This window comes from Mastigoproctus giganteus, chromosome 5 (genome assembly GCF_048544385.1).
Source record: "Mastigoproctus giganteus isolate SK-2022 chromosome 5, ASM4854438v1, whole genome shotgun sequence".
In the NCBI taxonomy this organism is placed as follows: Eukaryota; Metazoa; Arthropoda; class Arachnida; order Uropygi; family Thelyphonidae; genus Mastigoproctus; species Mastigoproctus giganteus.
In genome coordinates this window covers 140417694-140433810 of record NC_143579.1, presented here as the reverse complement: position 1 = coordinate 140433810, position 16117 = coordinate 140417694, and the positions used below count along the sequence as shown (strand labels likewise).

At 39.0% G+C, this 16117-nt stretch overlaps 1 protein-coding gene across 1 annotated transcript; it reads left to right on the top strand.

Annotated features, from left to right (window-relative positions):
- Nucleotides 1-309: 309 nt before the first annotated feature.
- LOC150085734 (retinal rod rhodopsin-sensitive cGMP 3',5'-cyclic phosphodiesterase subunit delta-like) lies at nt 310-750 on the top strand. Its single transcript, XM_090374668.1, has one exon. It carries the CDS (start codon nt 310-312, stop codon nt 748-750), a length of 441 nt encoding a protein of 146 aa, XP_090230794.1.
- Nucleotides 751-16117: the final 15367 nt, after the last annotated feature.

Sequence of the window (16117 nt, the reverse complement as noted above, 5' to 3'; positions counted from 1 at the left end):
CTAATAATAATAATAATCTAATCCTTATAAATTTACATACAGATTGCATTGGAATACCATGTTTATACTAATGTAATGGCAACAGCGTCCTCTAGTTTAAATACGTAGAAGTATAACAGCGCTTGAAATATTAATGGCTGCTAGCGTAGGCTGTAGCTCTCGCTGGTGTGCAGTGCTTCGGAAAACCTGTGTGCATTGAAGTAGAACTCAACGAAAGGATCTCTTGTTAATTAGGAAATATTAAGAAATAATTAAAAAAGATTTTTTTTTTATCTTTGTTTTCATTAATTTTCAGAAACTCAAAATACGATGCAATTGCCGTCAGGACACTTTAACATTCAGTGGATGGTGCTAAGAGACACAAGCAACGGAGAAATAGTGTGGCAGTCGAAGAGGGGTATTAAAAGTGGCGATGTCTTAGAGGTCAATTTACCAAGAACCGTAATGCGTCATCATTCTTCTCTTCGCATGGAAGTAGAATTTCACTCCTCCGAGAGATTCCTAAACTTGCTAGTTGACCAAAGAGTACTGCTTAATTTGCATTGCCTACAAGAAAGTTCTTTCAGAGCACGTTTTCGGGCGCGTAACACGCGCCATCAATGTACATATGCCAGTCTGATTACACAGGCAGCTGAAGAGGTTCCAAAAGAGATGCATAACAGTAGCCTTATTATAATTGAAACGAATTTTTTTGCAGAAAATGAAGATAATTTGTTGCTTCACACTAGTAATCTTCTAATTCCTGCTTGAACAATTTTCTCCATTTACTTCAGCAATGTTTCAAATATCTCATAATGGTATTACCGTTTGTATCCTTTTTTATTATTATTATTTCCAATTTCTTTATTATGTCAGTATAATGTGCTAGACCCACAAGCTACTGTGTAAACTGTGAAGAAAAATAATATGAGTTAGTGTGTTCGAAGACAAATCCTTCACGGCCGGTTGTTCCCTCGCTGCTTCAGCTCGTTTCACTTTCTAATGAAATGCAGTTGAAATTCGATGACTTTATTTTGCCATGACTTTACCTTCGATGACTTTATTTTGCCATGACTTTACCTTCGATTACTCTATTTGCTAGTTTAACTGTCGATTGATTTCCATTTGTCTTTACTGTCAAGTCTGGTACTGAATAAAATATTCTGCCGGGTTTTTGTTTCAAAAATAAAATTTCATTTTCCACAAATGATGTATCATTTATTTCTCGTGAAGTACCTACTTACGCATCTCTTTGTATTTTACTAATATTTCTGTTATATATTTATCACTAATTTAACGTGGTTCAGCGGCTCAGTTTCTTCAGTTTCCGGGGGCCCACAACTAGCGCAGTCACTGTAAGTTTTTTTTTTTTTTTTTTTTATATATATATATAGCTTTTAATTATATTTCATTTGCTGTAATTATTGCTCATTTCGTCTACTGCATTTAAATCTATTTATTCTATCCCCCAGTCCTTGCCTTTGGCAAACATTAAAAAAGAGTTATAAAAATATGTATTCGTTAAATACTTTATTGCTTGTTTCTTTTTTACATACTAGTTATGCAAAAAATAATAGCAATGACAACATCACAGATGGGATAATCGTTGCCTGAGGTTCACATATATTGGATATTTACTCGATTATTTTTTGCCTTTCAATTCGGAAATGTTCGCTTACGAGAAGAATCCCATACGACACCTACCCTACTGGCCGTTTAGGGGGCCATTTTGAGTTCACTGAACAAATTTAATAATAATAACTGCCCGAAATTCAATAATGATATTTGGCTTAATTTATCATATTTGAAAAAAAAAAAAAAAAAAAAAAGAGGAGGGACCATTCACAAATTAAGTAATGCGAGATTTTAAATTTCTTGATTCCCCTCCTATAATAGTTCATACCAATAGCTTTGACCCTGTTCCCTCCATTATATACTCTAATTCAAGTCGCATCACTTGTGTGTTTTATAAATGTAAACTGCTATTTGTACCCCACTCCCACCTCCTCTCATAACGATTATATGTATATCGGTAAATATTACACTGAGCAGAAAACTTACAATCCTGGAGTAAGCGATCTTTAACAATGGACCCAGCGACCAGAGGTGGAAGGCGAGTAATTTTCTTTCAGGCACAACTCAGCATAACAGGAGCAGAAAAGGTCATTCGTTAATAAAGAGTTCCCCACCCTCTCTAAACACGTAGCATCTGATAAACAAGGTCAAATGAAATTGGAGCTCACTAGAAGGCCAATCGGAACGCCATACTTATCGGAATAAGTATGAATCATGTACGTACTTGATTATTAAAAATAAGATACAGTATTTACGAAAGTTCCATTTTGAGTTCTGGTAATAAGCATTGTCTGTTTAATAAACTATAACTCTTTATTAAGAAAATAATATATAGCCTGTTATATGTGTACAAATTTATTATATTTGGAGGTATTATGCGTACAAATTTACTACATTTGTACACATAATATCTCCACAAATTAAATATTAACAAATGACAGAACATCTGCAGATGCGCAAGGGGGGGGGGAAGGAAGAGGTCTTCCACTAACATCTCCCGGTTATACATGCAGTTTATGGGTACACCTCTGGAAGAAGTGGCTTATTTTGCTTGAATCCGTCCAGAATTTGACCATGCCCGCAACGCGGTGACCAGGTGTATCTATTGGTCTCACATAATTGTCACCAAGAACATTCTCAGCTTGCAAAAGCAAAAACTGCTGACAGGGAGACTCGACTCACTGATAACTGAGTACCTGCTGACTCGGCCCCGTATGACGCAAAGTGGGCGAATAGGACACCATCACCTCCATCCACTCATTAGCGTACTCACGCAGCTGGGAAGCCTTCAGCGAATTTTTTCCTTCTAACACCATTAAGATGTAACACGATCTTCAAGTAGACCCAGAAAGGCTTTGCACAGAGAAGTACAAGACTGAAATGTTTCAGAATGCATTATTCCACTTATAAATGCTGCGAGGAAGTGAAGCCAGATGAAAACAATACAGAATGCAGGAAATGAAGAATGAACTGGTCGAGACTTTTTGTTCCGCACTGGTGCTCGTGGTATGTTTATATTATACGTCTTATCTTTCTGTTATCTCACTGTAAGTAGTGGTGTAAATGTGAACATTCTTTAAAATTCTCTAATTCCTTGTAAAATTGCAAATTATGCTTATGCTCCCTATCTGTCTATCATGTAAAAATAAGGCAATGGTATCTTTAATACAATTAATTAGACAATGTATAATTTTTATAATTTATTAAGACAATGATATGTATATTAATATTAAGATATGTATAAATTATAAGTGGATAATTATGTAAGCGGGTGTCTCTTAGGAGAAAAATAAAGATGATGATAATAATAATAATATAGATTCGGCCCATCTCCCTCCCCACCCAAAAAGACTTGAAGAAAACGAACAAATAAAAAAAATAAAAATAATAATAATAAAATAATACAATTAAAAAAAAAAATATATATATATATACATACACTGAGTGGACAGAAATCATTGGATACCTACCTAGTAACGGGTAGGCCCACCTTTCGCCCGGATAAGGGCAGTCACATGACGAGACATTGAGTCCACTAGTTCACGAAAGCATCCCACAGGTATTTCCATCCATGCTTGCTGCACTGCAGTCTATAATTCCGTCGCATTTCTGGATGGAGGATCCAAAGCTCAAACGGACTTTTCCACAGCATCCCAAAGATGCTCCATAGGGTTAATGTTTGATGAATGAGGAGGCCATTACATGGTGGTAAAATCTGCGGAATGCTCTTCGAACAATGCTCTAGTCACCACGGCTCTGTGGGGAGGCGGATTGTCCTGCTGGTAGCCCATTGCCCTGTGGGTGCACAACGACCATGAAGCGATGCAGATGGTCAGCAAGGATGGAAACGTGACCGTTCAGTGATGCGTCCAGACGAACCAGAGGTCACAACGTGTGCCAGTTGAACGCGCCCCAGCCCATTACCGACCGTCCACCTGCCTGAACAATTCTTTGTTGATATGACGGGTGCATAGCTTCGCCAGCTACTCACTCTCCCGTCCGCTCGAAAAAACTGGAAACGGGACTCATCTGACCAGGAGCCCGTCTCAAATCAGCCAAGGTCCAGTGCCGATGTTCTTTCGCTCAGTTGAGGTGTAGAGTCCTTTGTCGTGGAGTTAGCAATGGGACTCTGGTGGGTCGGCGACTCTCATAACTTATTGCGGCTAATGATCGCCTGATAGTCTTGGTGGAGACATATCTGCTACCTCCCAGAAACGTCTCCACCTTGTTGAAATCGGCGGTGATTTGTGCCACTGTCGCTCTCCGGTTGACTGAAACAATGCGAGAGAGACGTCGACGGCCACGTTCATCTACCACCTTTCTCCGCCCACAGCGCTGTCCAAGATGAGGATGTTATTCCAGAAATGGTGTATTCCCGATACACTATTGATACAGTCGAACGGGATAGTGCAATTTCTGTACCACCTCCGCTATAGAGTGGCCCATGCGTCGGGCACCCACTCTTCAAAGTTGGTTAACTCACGACGGTTATCCATGCTGACATCGAATTACCGTCTACGTGAATGCAGTGATGCAGTGTATCTATATATCTGCCAAGCGTTGGGTTCGTCCACAAGCGAGAGGAATCACAGCGTCGCGTTGTCCAGGAACCAGGTGTCCCATGAATTCTGTCCTTTCAGTGTACACTGAGTGATACTCTGAATTATGACTACCTACTTAATACCGTCTTGGGCCACTGTTAGCACGGATAAAAGCCGCTATTCACTTAGGCATTTTTTCCGCTAGATGTCTGAAGACGCCTGACACTGAAAAGCCTGCAAGGCTTTCCAGTGTCGGGCGTCTTCAGACATCTATCGGAAATAATGGAAAGCTGGAAAGCGTCACTGGAAAGACTGCTCTCGTCACTGCCTTCTCTCGTCACTGGAAAGCCTGCAAGGCTTTCCAGTGACGAGAAAGAAGGCAGTTGTGTGACCATACATCTCACTTCCCGCTCCAAAATATTCCAGATGTGTTCAATTGGATTCCGGTAAGCTGATTTGAAGACCAATCAAGATGGGTGATATCTTCACTGTTTCCTCGAACCGCTCATGCGGGGACGATGACATGGCACATTATCCTCTTTGAAGATTCTGTTTCTTTCCGGAAAAAAATGCAACACGGCAGGGCGCACATGGACTCCTAAGAGTTGCCAGTAAATAAACTGAAGATTTCTACATCCAAGGCAACACTTTCTTGATATTTAGGCAACACTTTGATCCTTGATATTTAGACAACATTTTGATTACAAAAAATGAGGGTAGGAGTTTGTTATAGGCCTTATGACTCTGATGAGTATAATGAACAATTATACAGAGAAATAGAGTGGGACAGTAAATCAGAGTGCCTCATAATGGGGAATTTTTACTTCCCAGATATAGACTGGAACTTGTAGTTTGGTCACTCGCACACTAGCAAGGCTTTTGTGGATTTATTCAATGATTGTTTTTTACAGCAGCATGTGTTAGAGAGGCGACAAGAGGGAGAATCACCCTTGATCTGATTATCAGCAGTGATAATTCATGCATTAAGAATTTAGAGAAAAAGGATCCACTAGGTGGTAGTGATCACAGTGTACTGATGTGGGATTTACTTGAAGATGTAATTATCATCAGGGGTACAGGGAAGGATTTTTGCTTTCGTAAAGGTGACTACAGTGGTCTCAGAGATTTTTTAAATTCTATAAGGTGGGACCAACTGATGATGTTACCAACAGCAAATTCTAAATAGGAAGCATTCAAGGAAGTAATTTTGGATGCTACTAGGTTTTTGTTTCAACTAAGAAATACTGTTGTTGTTTTAGGCCTAACTGGATGTCCGACGAACGAATGCGACTTGTGGCAGAGAAGAAAAAAATGCATGGGATGCACATAAATTGAAAGGCGACACAGAAGCCTATGGTAGATACAAGCTAGTCTGTAATCAAGTCACAAAGGAGGTTAGGCAAGCAAAGGCAGATTATGAGAAATCTTTGGAGAAGGATGCAAAGAAAAACAGCAAAGACTTCTTTACTTACATAAACTCTAAAAGGAAGGGGATGAATCAGATTGGTGCATTTGATATCAATGGTATGACTGTAGATGATCATTGTCAGCTAGCTGCCAAACTAAATGAGTATTTTGCATCTACATTCACACACGAGGAGTTATTCAAAGAGTAGAGGGCCAGATGTTTACCACTCTAACAGGGAGTTAAATGATTTTGTAATAACCGAGAGCAAAGTGGAGGAGAAATTTTTGAAGCTAAACATAAGAATGGCACCTGGGGTAGTGGAATCTATCCAGTTATATTAAAGGAGGTGGCAAAGGAAGTAAGTAAACCCTTAGCCATAATTACAAGAGCATCCTCCGACTTAGGGGAAGTCCCCACAGACTGGAGATGAGGAAATGTATCCCCAATTCACAAAGGGGGATCAATGGATAACACAAGTAATTACAGAGCTGTTAATTTGACTTCTGTTCCAGGGAAAATAATGGGTTAAAGAAGCATTGCAGGATCATCTAGACAGGACAGCAGTAATAATTAAGACACAGCATGGGTTTGTTAAGTGGAGGTCTTGTCTGATCAGTTAGATTGGATACTATGATGTGGTCACAAAGGAACTGGATGCAACAACAAAAAAAATTGATATCATATACTTGGATTTCATGAAAACGTTTGATACAGTTGCACATGTAAGACTACTGTACAAATGCATGTCTTCTTTTTGGAAATGAACGGTGAAATTTTACTCAATAAAAAAATTAAATGTTCGTTCGTCCGTTCGTAAATAGTTTTTAATATCAGAGGTAATATTCCTTTTCAAATATCACAGCTAACTCCATATTCTTCTTTTCGTATTATTATTTTTTTTACTGCGCATTTAAACTGAGTGTGTATAGTAACTTATGTTGTTCCTCGATCTCCAGGAGATCGTGAGCAACTTAGAGAAGGAGTTGCGAGCTGAGGGAACGCAAACTCTTCAGTGCGGAGCGCATTTTTTTCCCCAATTTAATTTTTTTATATTTTCCAGGCATTCTAGGAAATAAAACTTCCCAGAATGCCTGGAGACGACCCACCCCGCAGCATAACTACCCGCAAAATAGACAATGCATTGCCACAAAATTATTCACAAAAATTCACTATAACATGACAACCAATACATTTAAAACCTACATCGAACCCGCACAGTTGCGAGATAAGATTACCCCCCCCCCAAGCATAACAACCCCGGTTCTTGCCCCAAAAAATAAATAGAAAATTGTAATTTTGAAATTATCACTGTCGCCATCTGTTGAGAGAAAAACAAACGAATGACAGAAAATATAAACCAAATTTTTCCAGCCCATGTGTAACTCCCACTCTTTCGCAAAGGATTCTGGGTAACATAGGTTCATACCCTATCCCATTACTACTACTTTTCCAAATGTAGCAGTTGTATTAAGAATTTTTCTAATTAGTATTTTTCTAGTTCCAGTTTCAGTTGCGTCAGATGAATGGAGTTTTTCAAAATTAATATTAATCAAAAATTATATACGATCGAAAATGTCTCAACAACGACTCTTTAATTTGGCAGTAATTTCAATAGAAAATGATAATTTGGAACTAAATTCGCATCTCTTAAATAAGGAAACGTTAAATGTGTGTAATTTTCCTTTTATTTTATTATTGTACGATTACTGTGATTTAGAATTTAAAGTTTTATTTTCAGAATGATTTTGTTATATTTGTTTGTTATTTCATTGTATTATATGTTGTAGTTCCTTTCTTTTTCAATTAACTATAGAGTATCGGTATAAATACACCATAGTTAACCCATAAACTTGAACTACGTATGTAGCGTAGAGGGCATCGTTTTAATTGTATCTCATATTGTGCTTGCCTTCGCAACGAGATAGCTGCTATTGCATTACTTCAAATAAATAACGCTTCTCTAGTAGAGAAGACTACTGTTATTTATTTTCAGCGGTACCACCACCACCCAGACGATCGTTCCGAGGCTATTGTGAATTTAATGTGAAAAAAAAACCCATTGGACCAGATCTATTAAACCAAACAAATGAGTTATAAAATTTAAACCTATATCATGGAACTGTTTTGATGAGAGCCTAAGAGATCTAGATTTTTATCAAGAAAACTGAACTTTGTAATAAACGAAAAAAAACTCAGGTGCTTTTTTTTCCCCTCCAAATAACTAAAACCAGTGCTTAAAATGAACCTCATCTCCAACCAAACTGCACAGAAGAGGTGGCTCTCCCCACCTTTTCAGAAACTTATCAGACCCTAAACGCCATTTTGCCAACTGTAAAAACCTTTGCATGGAAGCAGACATTGTTTGTTTCAAGTCCCAAAGATATCCCCTATAGGTCCCAAACATTTTCCGTTTTCGAAGCTTCCACACATGATATTTTGCCTGTGAAATTAAAAATATCGTGAACATTTTTTTCTTGCCCAAGGGATGATCGAATTGTAAGTAAATTACCTCCTCCAGTGTGAACTGTCTTATCCTCAAAAATCTCTACAAATTCTCTTCCAAACTTCCTGCTCGAATCGACAGTAATAAAATAAATGGTACACTGTTTCAATTTCGGTACAAAATTCGCATAATCTGTTGCCTATCTGACTAAATCTATACGTGATATCGTTCACGGGTATGTTTCCGTAACCAACCCTCCACGAAAAATCAATACGCGATGGGTAGTTTCCGCCAATTTTTAGATTTTTAAAAAACAACTGCGCATTATGGTTTCCTAAATTTGGCTTTTCTGGATTTTCTGAGTTAAACAGTGTCCAGTAGAGTCGTTTTAAACCACCCTTAAAAGGATCTATATCTTCCTCCCTTAACTGCGTGCACATATCCCGAATTTTTTTTTGTAATATATAGGAATTGCCTCTGCTTTTGGCCCTAGATAATTGCCGCCTTTAATTAAGGCTATATTAAATCCCATAAAATATTTTATCAGTACCGCTACTAAATGGTTAGATTGCACCATATTAGCCACATCCAGCAGTCTCTTACAGCTACACCTCAAATTAATTTTTGGAATACTTATTCCCCCATCTTCCCACGGTAAAAATAAAAAATTTCTGCGCTGTCTCTTGCCGTTTTTCTCCCCATAGAAACTGAAATGTTGTAACGTAAAATCGTCTCATTGTCCTAGCTGTGATTCCTGTTATAAACACCGTGTATAAGATTATAGGAAGAATTACGGTTCTAACAATAATGGATTTGTTCTCAAAAGAAAATTGTCCCACTTCCCACTCTTTTAAACTTTCCCGTATTTTAGTGGTGAGCCTTCCTACAGGTAGAAACCCTCAGAGAGACCCAAACCATGGGTCTCTCTCTAAACGGAACTCCCAATATTTGAATCGATTTATTCGACTCCACTTCTCGTTGTGGTAAAGGCCGATGTATCCATTTCCCCAACAATTTGATCCTAGTTTTATCTTCGTTTATGTTTAACCCCGACTTTTTACCAAAAGAAGTAACGAGTGACATAAATTCTTCCACCGCATAACTCGTAGTGAGTGTGGCGGTAACATCATCCGCATACACTATACATTTACACTGCTCTGCCGGCTTTGGCAACGGTATTCCCTGAATGGCCTCAGTTCTGTCTATTCTTGAATAAAAAGAATACATACACCAAGGCAATAGCAACTAGAAAGCGAGAAACCTGGGCTACATTCCTCCTAGAATCTGGAAATTCAAACCCCTGGGAATTACTGTATAAAATCACACGGGGAAAAACCTTCCCAACAGATATCTCTGGCACTGTCCTGGCTGATCAAAATGAAACCAGCAACTGGACTGACTCTATCAGTGCCATCATAAATAAGCTCTTCCCGGACGACAACCCTCAGAATGACTTGCCGGAACACAAAAGTATCCGGAAGAAGAATGCCGAATATATAACACAGACCCAAGCTGAACCCTTCACCAGTCTGGAATTGAATCAGGTCCTCAAAAAAGTAAATACCAAAAAGTTCCCGGGACTGGATTTAATTGAATATGCCTTCATCATTAGATTTCATAAATTAAAGCCAGAACATCTTCTATTATTGTACAATAAATGCCTCCAAAAATCAGAGTTTCCCCAGCCCGGGAAGGTTGCACTTCTCCGCCTAATACCAAAACAAAATAAACCAATAACAAACCCTCGTTCGTACAGACCAATTGCCCTGCTGGCAAACCTAGGCAAGACCTTGGAAAGACTAATGGCCATCCGAATCACGAACCTCTTTCTCTCCAAAGGTATGATTTCACCAGCCCAATATGGATTCACCCAGGGCAGATCATGTGAAGATGCCCTCTCTGATTTGATCCTGCATCAGGAAACTTCGCAATCCAAATATGAACTCGCTCTGTTTATTGACTTCGAGGGGGCCTTCGATAATGTATGGTGGGAAAGTGCACTGGAACGTCTTCGCACAGCAGAATGTCCAAACAATCTTTACTGGCTGTTCAGAAGCTACTTCTCACAACGTACAATAGTAGTTAAGTCAAAATATCGCCAAGTCCTTAAACCCATCCACCGTGGGTGTCCCCAGGGCTCTCCTGGGGCCCTTGGTGTGGAATATGGTGCTCCAGAGCTGGCTCAGTAACAGTTTTGAAAAAACGAAAATCATAGCATTCGCCGACGACCTCACCATTGTGGTCGCTGGTCATTCCAGAGCAGCCTTCGAATCCACAGCACAGCGAGTACTCAACCATCTCTCTACCTGGACAGCAATCAACAAATTGCAAATTAACCCTGCCAAAACTAAGATGATGGTGTTTAAAAACCGACTCGACTTAAGAAGGCCTTCCCAAGTCAAAATCAATGGAACCCAGCTAACCTTCATAGAACAGACAAAAGTCCTGGGAGTAGTAATAGACAACCGCCTATCTTTCTTTCCCCATCTACAGCATCTGAGTTCCAAGACCAAAACGTTCTCCGCCGCAATTATACGGATCTCAAGAAGTGAGTGGGGACTATCAAAATGAACCCTTCTTCTTTATTATAAAGCCGTCTTTCTCCCAATAGAAACCTATGCTGCCGGGGTCTGGTTTTACAGAGTTCCTATCATTAAGATGAAAGAAAAGCTAAACGCTAAACAAAGAGCTATGTTACTGGCGACCCATCGAATCTGCCGTACAGTCTCTATAGCAGCTCTCCAAGTTATAGCAGGCACCCTCCCTCTCGACCTTAACACAATCTACAAGGGGCTCTGCTATCGAATTAAAAAAGGTATTCCGGCAACGATCCTGGATATAGAACTCTCACTAACTACGGATATAAAGCAGGAGAAATCTCGATGTCTCAATAAACTCTTCAATGTATGGCAGACCAGATGGGATTCTTCTATTGTAGGGGTTGTAACTCGGAGTTTTCTTCCGGAGGTAACCTTTGTAACCACTAAAAATAACGCCCGATGATTCTCCCTCAGCCTCGAATTTTCATTTCTCATTACCGGACACGGTTCTCTAAATGAGAAACTGCATACACTGGGACTCATCGACACTCCCTACTGCTTTTGCGGACAAAGTGAAAGTTGGAAACACTTGCTTCTGGAGTGTGTACATTACAACGACATCAGAAACCGTCCCAGAATAAGATCCAGGACTTCCCACCAGCAGATCTCCATCAACTGATATGTACCCAGAACAACCTCGAAGCCTTCCAGACCTTTGCAGCTGAAGTATTTGCCTGGAGGAGGAGGAGGAGGACACTGATCGCCAATCGCCGACGTGGAAATTCCGATCATTAATAATTCCACTGCCAACTGAAAGTCACTCCTTCTACTGACTATTCTTTTTTTTTTTTTTTTTTTTTTTTTCTAACCTCCATTCTGCACTGTTTCCAGGTCCTACCCCCAGAACTAGGAGGAGCCTTGGCTCACCTTTTCTTCTTTCTCACTCTGTGCAGGATTGATAACCACTCTCCTATTTTTTTTTTTTTTTTTTTTCTTACTCTCTCTCTGCTGGCACCCCGACTTACATCTTCCTCTTCACTGTGGGATTAAAATGATTTATTTATTCTGTAATTATTATTATTATTATTTTTTTTCATTTACTTAGCCTTCATTTTTTTTTTTTATTCGTGCACTGTTGTGACACCTGGGATGTGGGCCAGACAGCTCTCTCTCTTTTTTTTTCTTTATCACAGGAAATTTATTTATTTATTTTATTTTTTATTATTATTATTTTTTATTTATTTATTTAATATATTTTCTTTTTCACCACGGGGAATTATTATAATTATTTATTTGTTTATTATTTTTATTTTATTTTATTTATTTTTTTTTGTTTTTTTAGTTATTATTATTATTATTATTTATTTTTATTTTATTTTTTTGCACCACGGGAAATATATTTTGTTTTTATTTTTAGTTTATTTATTTATTTACTTTTATTTATTATTTTTCCCTCTCTGGAGTGGGCCCCCCAGAGAAATCTGGCCCACCTTTTGGCAACATCAGGTGGTTCAGAGTCTTGTGTCAAGACACTACGTGCTCCATTGGGACTGGCCCACCTTCCCGTGGTGTGGACGAGTACCCAGAATCATCTGTGCAGGTGACTGATGCTTCTGGGTAGCCAAGAGGCCAGAACAGAACAACAGAACACACACATAATACACACAAACCGACGTCACACACATCTGGCCCATTTGTAGTGATACTGTTCTTCACAGAGATACGAGGCGGAGATGAACTCACGTTCTAGGAGCCGCCCTTTACAAAAACACATGTCCACATGTATTCTTCCCAGTAGTGGTTCTAGTGCTAACGTAAATAACAAAGGACTAAGCGGACATCCTTGTTTTACTCCCCTATCAATTTTAATGTTTTTCGAAATTTCTCCATTTATCAAAAGTCGTGTGCTACTACGTGTATATAGATTTCTCAGGACTGTAAACAACTGAGATCCTATGTTCGTATCTTTAATTATAGAGAAAAGGTAGTCGTGGTCGATTCTATCGAAAGCCTTTTCTAGTCGAGTGCTACTAACGCTAAATTGTAACTCTTTCGTTTCTGATATTCTAATATATCTTTTAATACCAAAGGTTATATTCTATTCGCCTCCCCGATATACCGAAACACTGTGTGCTCCTAACTACCTGGGTTACGTCGCGTTTTAACTTAGCTATCAAAATCTTTGCAAATATTTTGTAGTCACAATTAGCCAACGTTATAGGTCTCTAATTACCAATTTTCCTAAATCCCGTCCACACTTCGGAATGAAAGTAGTATGGGCATTTAAAAAGCCTTCGGGTACTAACACTTCCTGAAAAAAATTGTTAAAGACGGCCAAAAGAATAGGCGCTAACAAGTTCCAAAATTTCTTATAAAATTTAACCCCCAAACCATCCGGTCCCGGCACGCGTCGTAATTTACATGATTTCAGAGCCACAGTTAGATCCCCCCATAATTATTTCCCTGTCCTGTAATGCTTGTTGCTCGGGTGTGAATTGTCCAATCGTCCAAATGGAGTCGTCTCTCTTTTTTCTGCAAAGCAAGCTCTTTTTCATAGTAATTTACAAAACTATTCATAATAGTTAGCTTTGTTGAATGTGTGTGTTAGTGTTGTCATCGTCTTTAATTTCCTGAACCGTTTTGGCTAAATTATTTAGCCTTAGTCTTCTTTGGTAAAACGCAGCTGAAGGACTATCAGCCTCCTTTAAATAGAAAGGGTGCAAGAATTTGCTGATGCTATCGAGGAAGTGTTAAGTGGGTCGGAAAACTGATAGCTTGGGGGAATACAAGGACTAACAGTTTAACAGTAGCCGTAGGCAGAGGTGAAGGTGATTCTTGCGTGGGGTCTTGGGGGTTTCAGGGAAAAATGGCAGTCATCCTGAAATAGGTGGATATATGGGATGTGTTAGGGTAACTAGGAATAGGAGTAGGAGCACGTATGCTTGCATGTATACCAATGCTAGAAGTATAGTAAATAAATTTGATGAATTTGAAGGGTTGGTCAAGACATCAAAGGTGGATATTGTTGGGATGGCAGAGACGTGGTGTGACACAGATATAAGGAATGCTGAACTGGAATTTGGGGAGTACAATGTGTACAGAAAGAATAGACAAGATAGAAAGGGAGGAGGTGTTATGCTGTTAATTAAGAAAAACATAAAATCAAAAGGAGTGCATCCAGTTGATATAGATGAACAGTGCACTGTTGAGTCAGTTTGGTGTGACATAAGCACTGCGAAAGCAAAAAAAAGAGTAGGCGTGTGTTATAGGCCTAATGACTCGAATAAGTACAATGAACAATTGTACAGAGAAATAGAGTGGGCTAGTAAATCGGAATGTCTTATAATGGGGGATTTTAACTTCCCAGATATTGACTGGAATTTGGGGGTTGGTCACTCACACACTAGTCAGACTTTTGTGGATTTATTGGATGATTGTTTTCTGCAGCAGCATGTTCGAGAGGCAACCAGAGAAAGTAATACTCTTGATCTGGTTATCAGCAGTGATCATTCGTGTATTAAAAATTTGCAGATAAAGGAACCACTAGGTGGCAGTGATCACAGTGTACTGATGTGGGATTTACTTAAAGATTTAATTACCATCAGGGGTAAAGGAAAGGGTTTTTGCTTCCGTAAGGGGGAGTACAGTGGTCTCCGACAGTTTTTAAATTCTGTACAGTGGGATTAACTGACGATGTTACCAACAGTAAATTCTAAGTGGGAAGCATTCAAGGAATTAATCGTGGATGCTACTAAAAGTTTCATACCTATTAAGAAATATTGTTGAAGGTTTAGGCCTAAATAGTTATCTAATGAACTAATGAGACTCGTGACAGAGAAGAAAAATGCATGGGATGCATATAAAGTATCAAGCGACTCAGAAGCCTATGGCAGATATAAGCTAGTCTGTAATCAGGTCACAAAGGAGGTTAGGCAGGCGAAGGCAGATTACGAGAAATCCTTGGCAAAAGACGCTAAGAAAAACAGCAAGGATTTCTTTACTTATATAAACTCTAAAAGGAAGGGGTTGAATCTAATTGGTCCAATTGATATCGATGGTTCGACTGTTGATGATCCTGCTCAGATAGCAAACAAACTGAATGAGTATTTTGCATCTACATTCACACATGAGGAATTATTAAGGTTTGAAAATGGCAGAAAGTTATCAAATTGTAGCAGGACACTTAATGATTTTATAATAACTGAAAGCAAAGTGGAGGAGAAATTGTTGAAGTTAAACATAAGAAAAGCACCTGGGGTGGATGGGATCTATCCAGTTATATTAAAGGAGGCGGCAAAGCAACTAAGCAAACCCTTAGCCATAATTATGAGAGCATCCTTGGACTCAGGGGAGGTTCCCACGGACTGGAGATATGCAAATGTATCCCCAATTCACAAAGGAGGATCAAAGAGTGACACGAGTAATTACAGACCAGTTTGTTTAACTTCTGTTCCTGGTAAAATAATGTAAACACTGGTTAAAGATGCATTGCAGGATCATCTAGACAAGACTGCAGCAATAATTCAGACACAGCATGGGTTTGTTAAGGGAAAGTCTTGTCTGACAAATCTGATAGGATATTATGATGTGGTTACAAAGGAACTAGATGCAAAAAATAATTTTGATATCGTATATTTGGATTTCAGGAAAGCTTTTGACACTGTTGCGCATGGAAGACTATTGTACAAATTGTTGCAGAATGGTATTAAGGGGAAGTTGCTACAATGGATAAAAGGATGGTTAAGTGGGAGAAGACAGAGGGTGGTAATCAATGGGTGCTGCTCTTCATGGACTAATGTTATTAGTGGAGTCCCACAGTGTTCGGTGTTAGGTCCACTGTTGTTTTGTATATTTATCAATGATATTGATGAAGGTATATCAGGCTTAATGTCGAAGTTTGCAGATGATACAAAGGTTCGCAGGGTTGTTGACAGTAATGGCAGTGTGCTACTGCAACAGGATCTAGATAATTTGGGCAGATGGGCTAAGAAGTGGCAACTGAAGTTTAACCTTGACAAATGCAAAGTACTGCATATGGGTAGAAGTCACCCCAGAGAAACGTACCAACTGTGTGGTACTACACTTAAGGTGGTAGAAAATGAAAAAGACCTGGGAGTAATTGTGCACTCAG

What these genes read in the sequence shown, in the direction of transcription:
- LOC150085734 (XM_090374668.1), top strand. Translation starts at nt 310, where the DNA reads ATGCAATTGCCGTCAGGACACTTTAACATTCAGTGGATGGTGCTAAGA.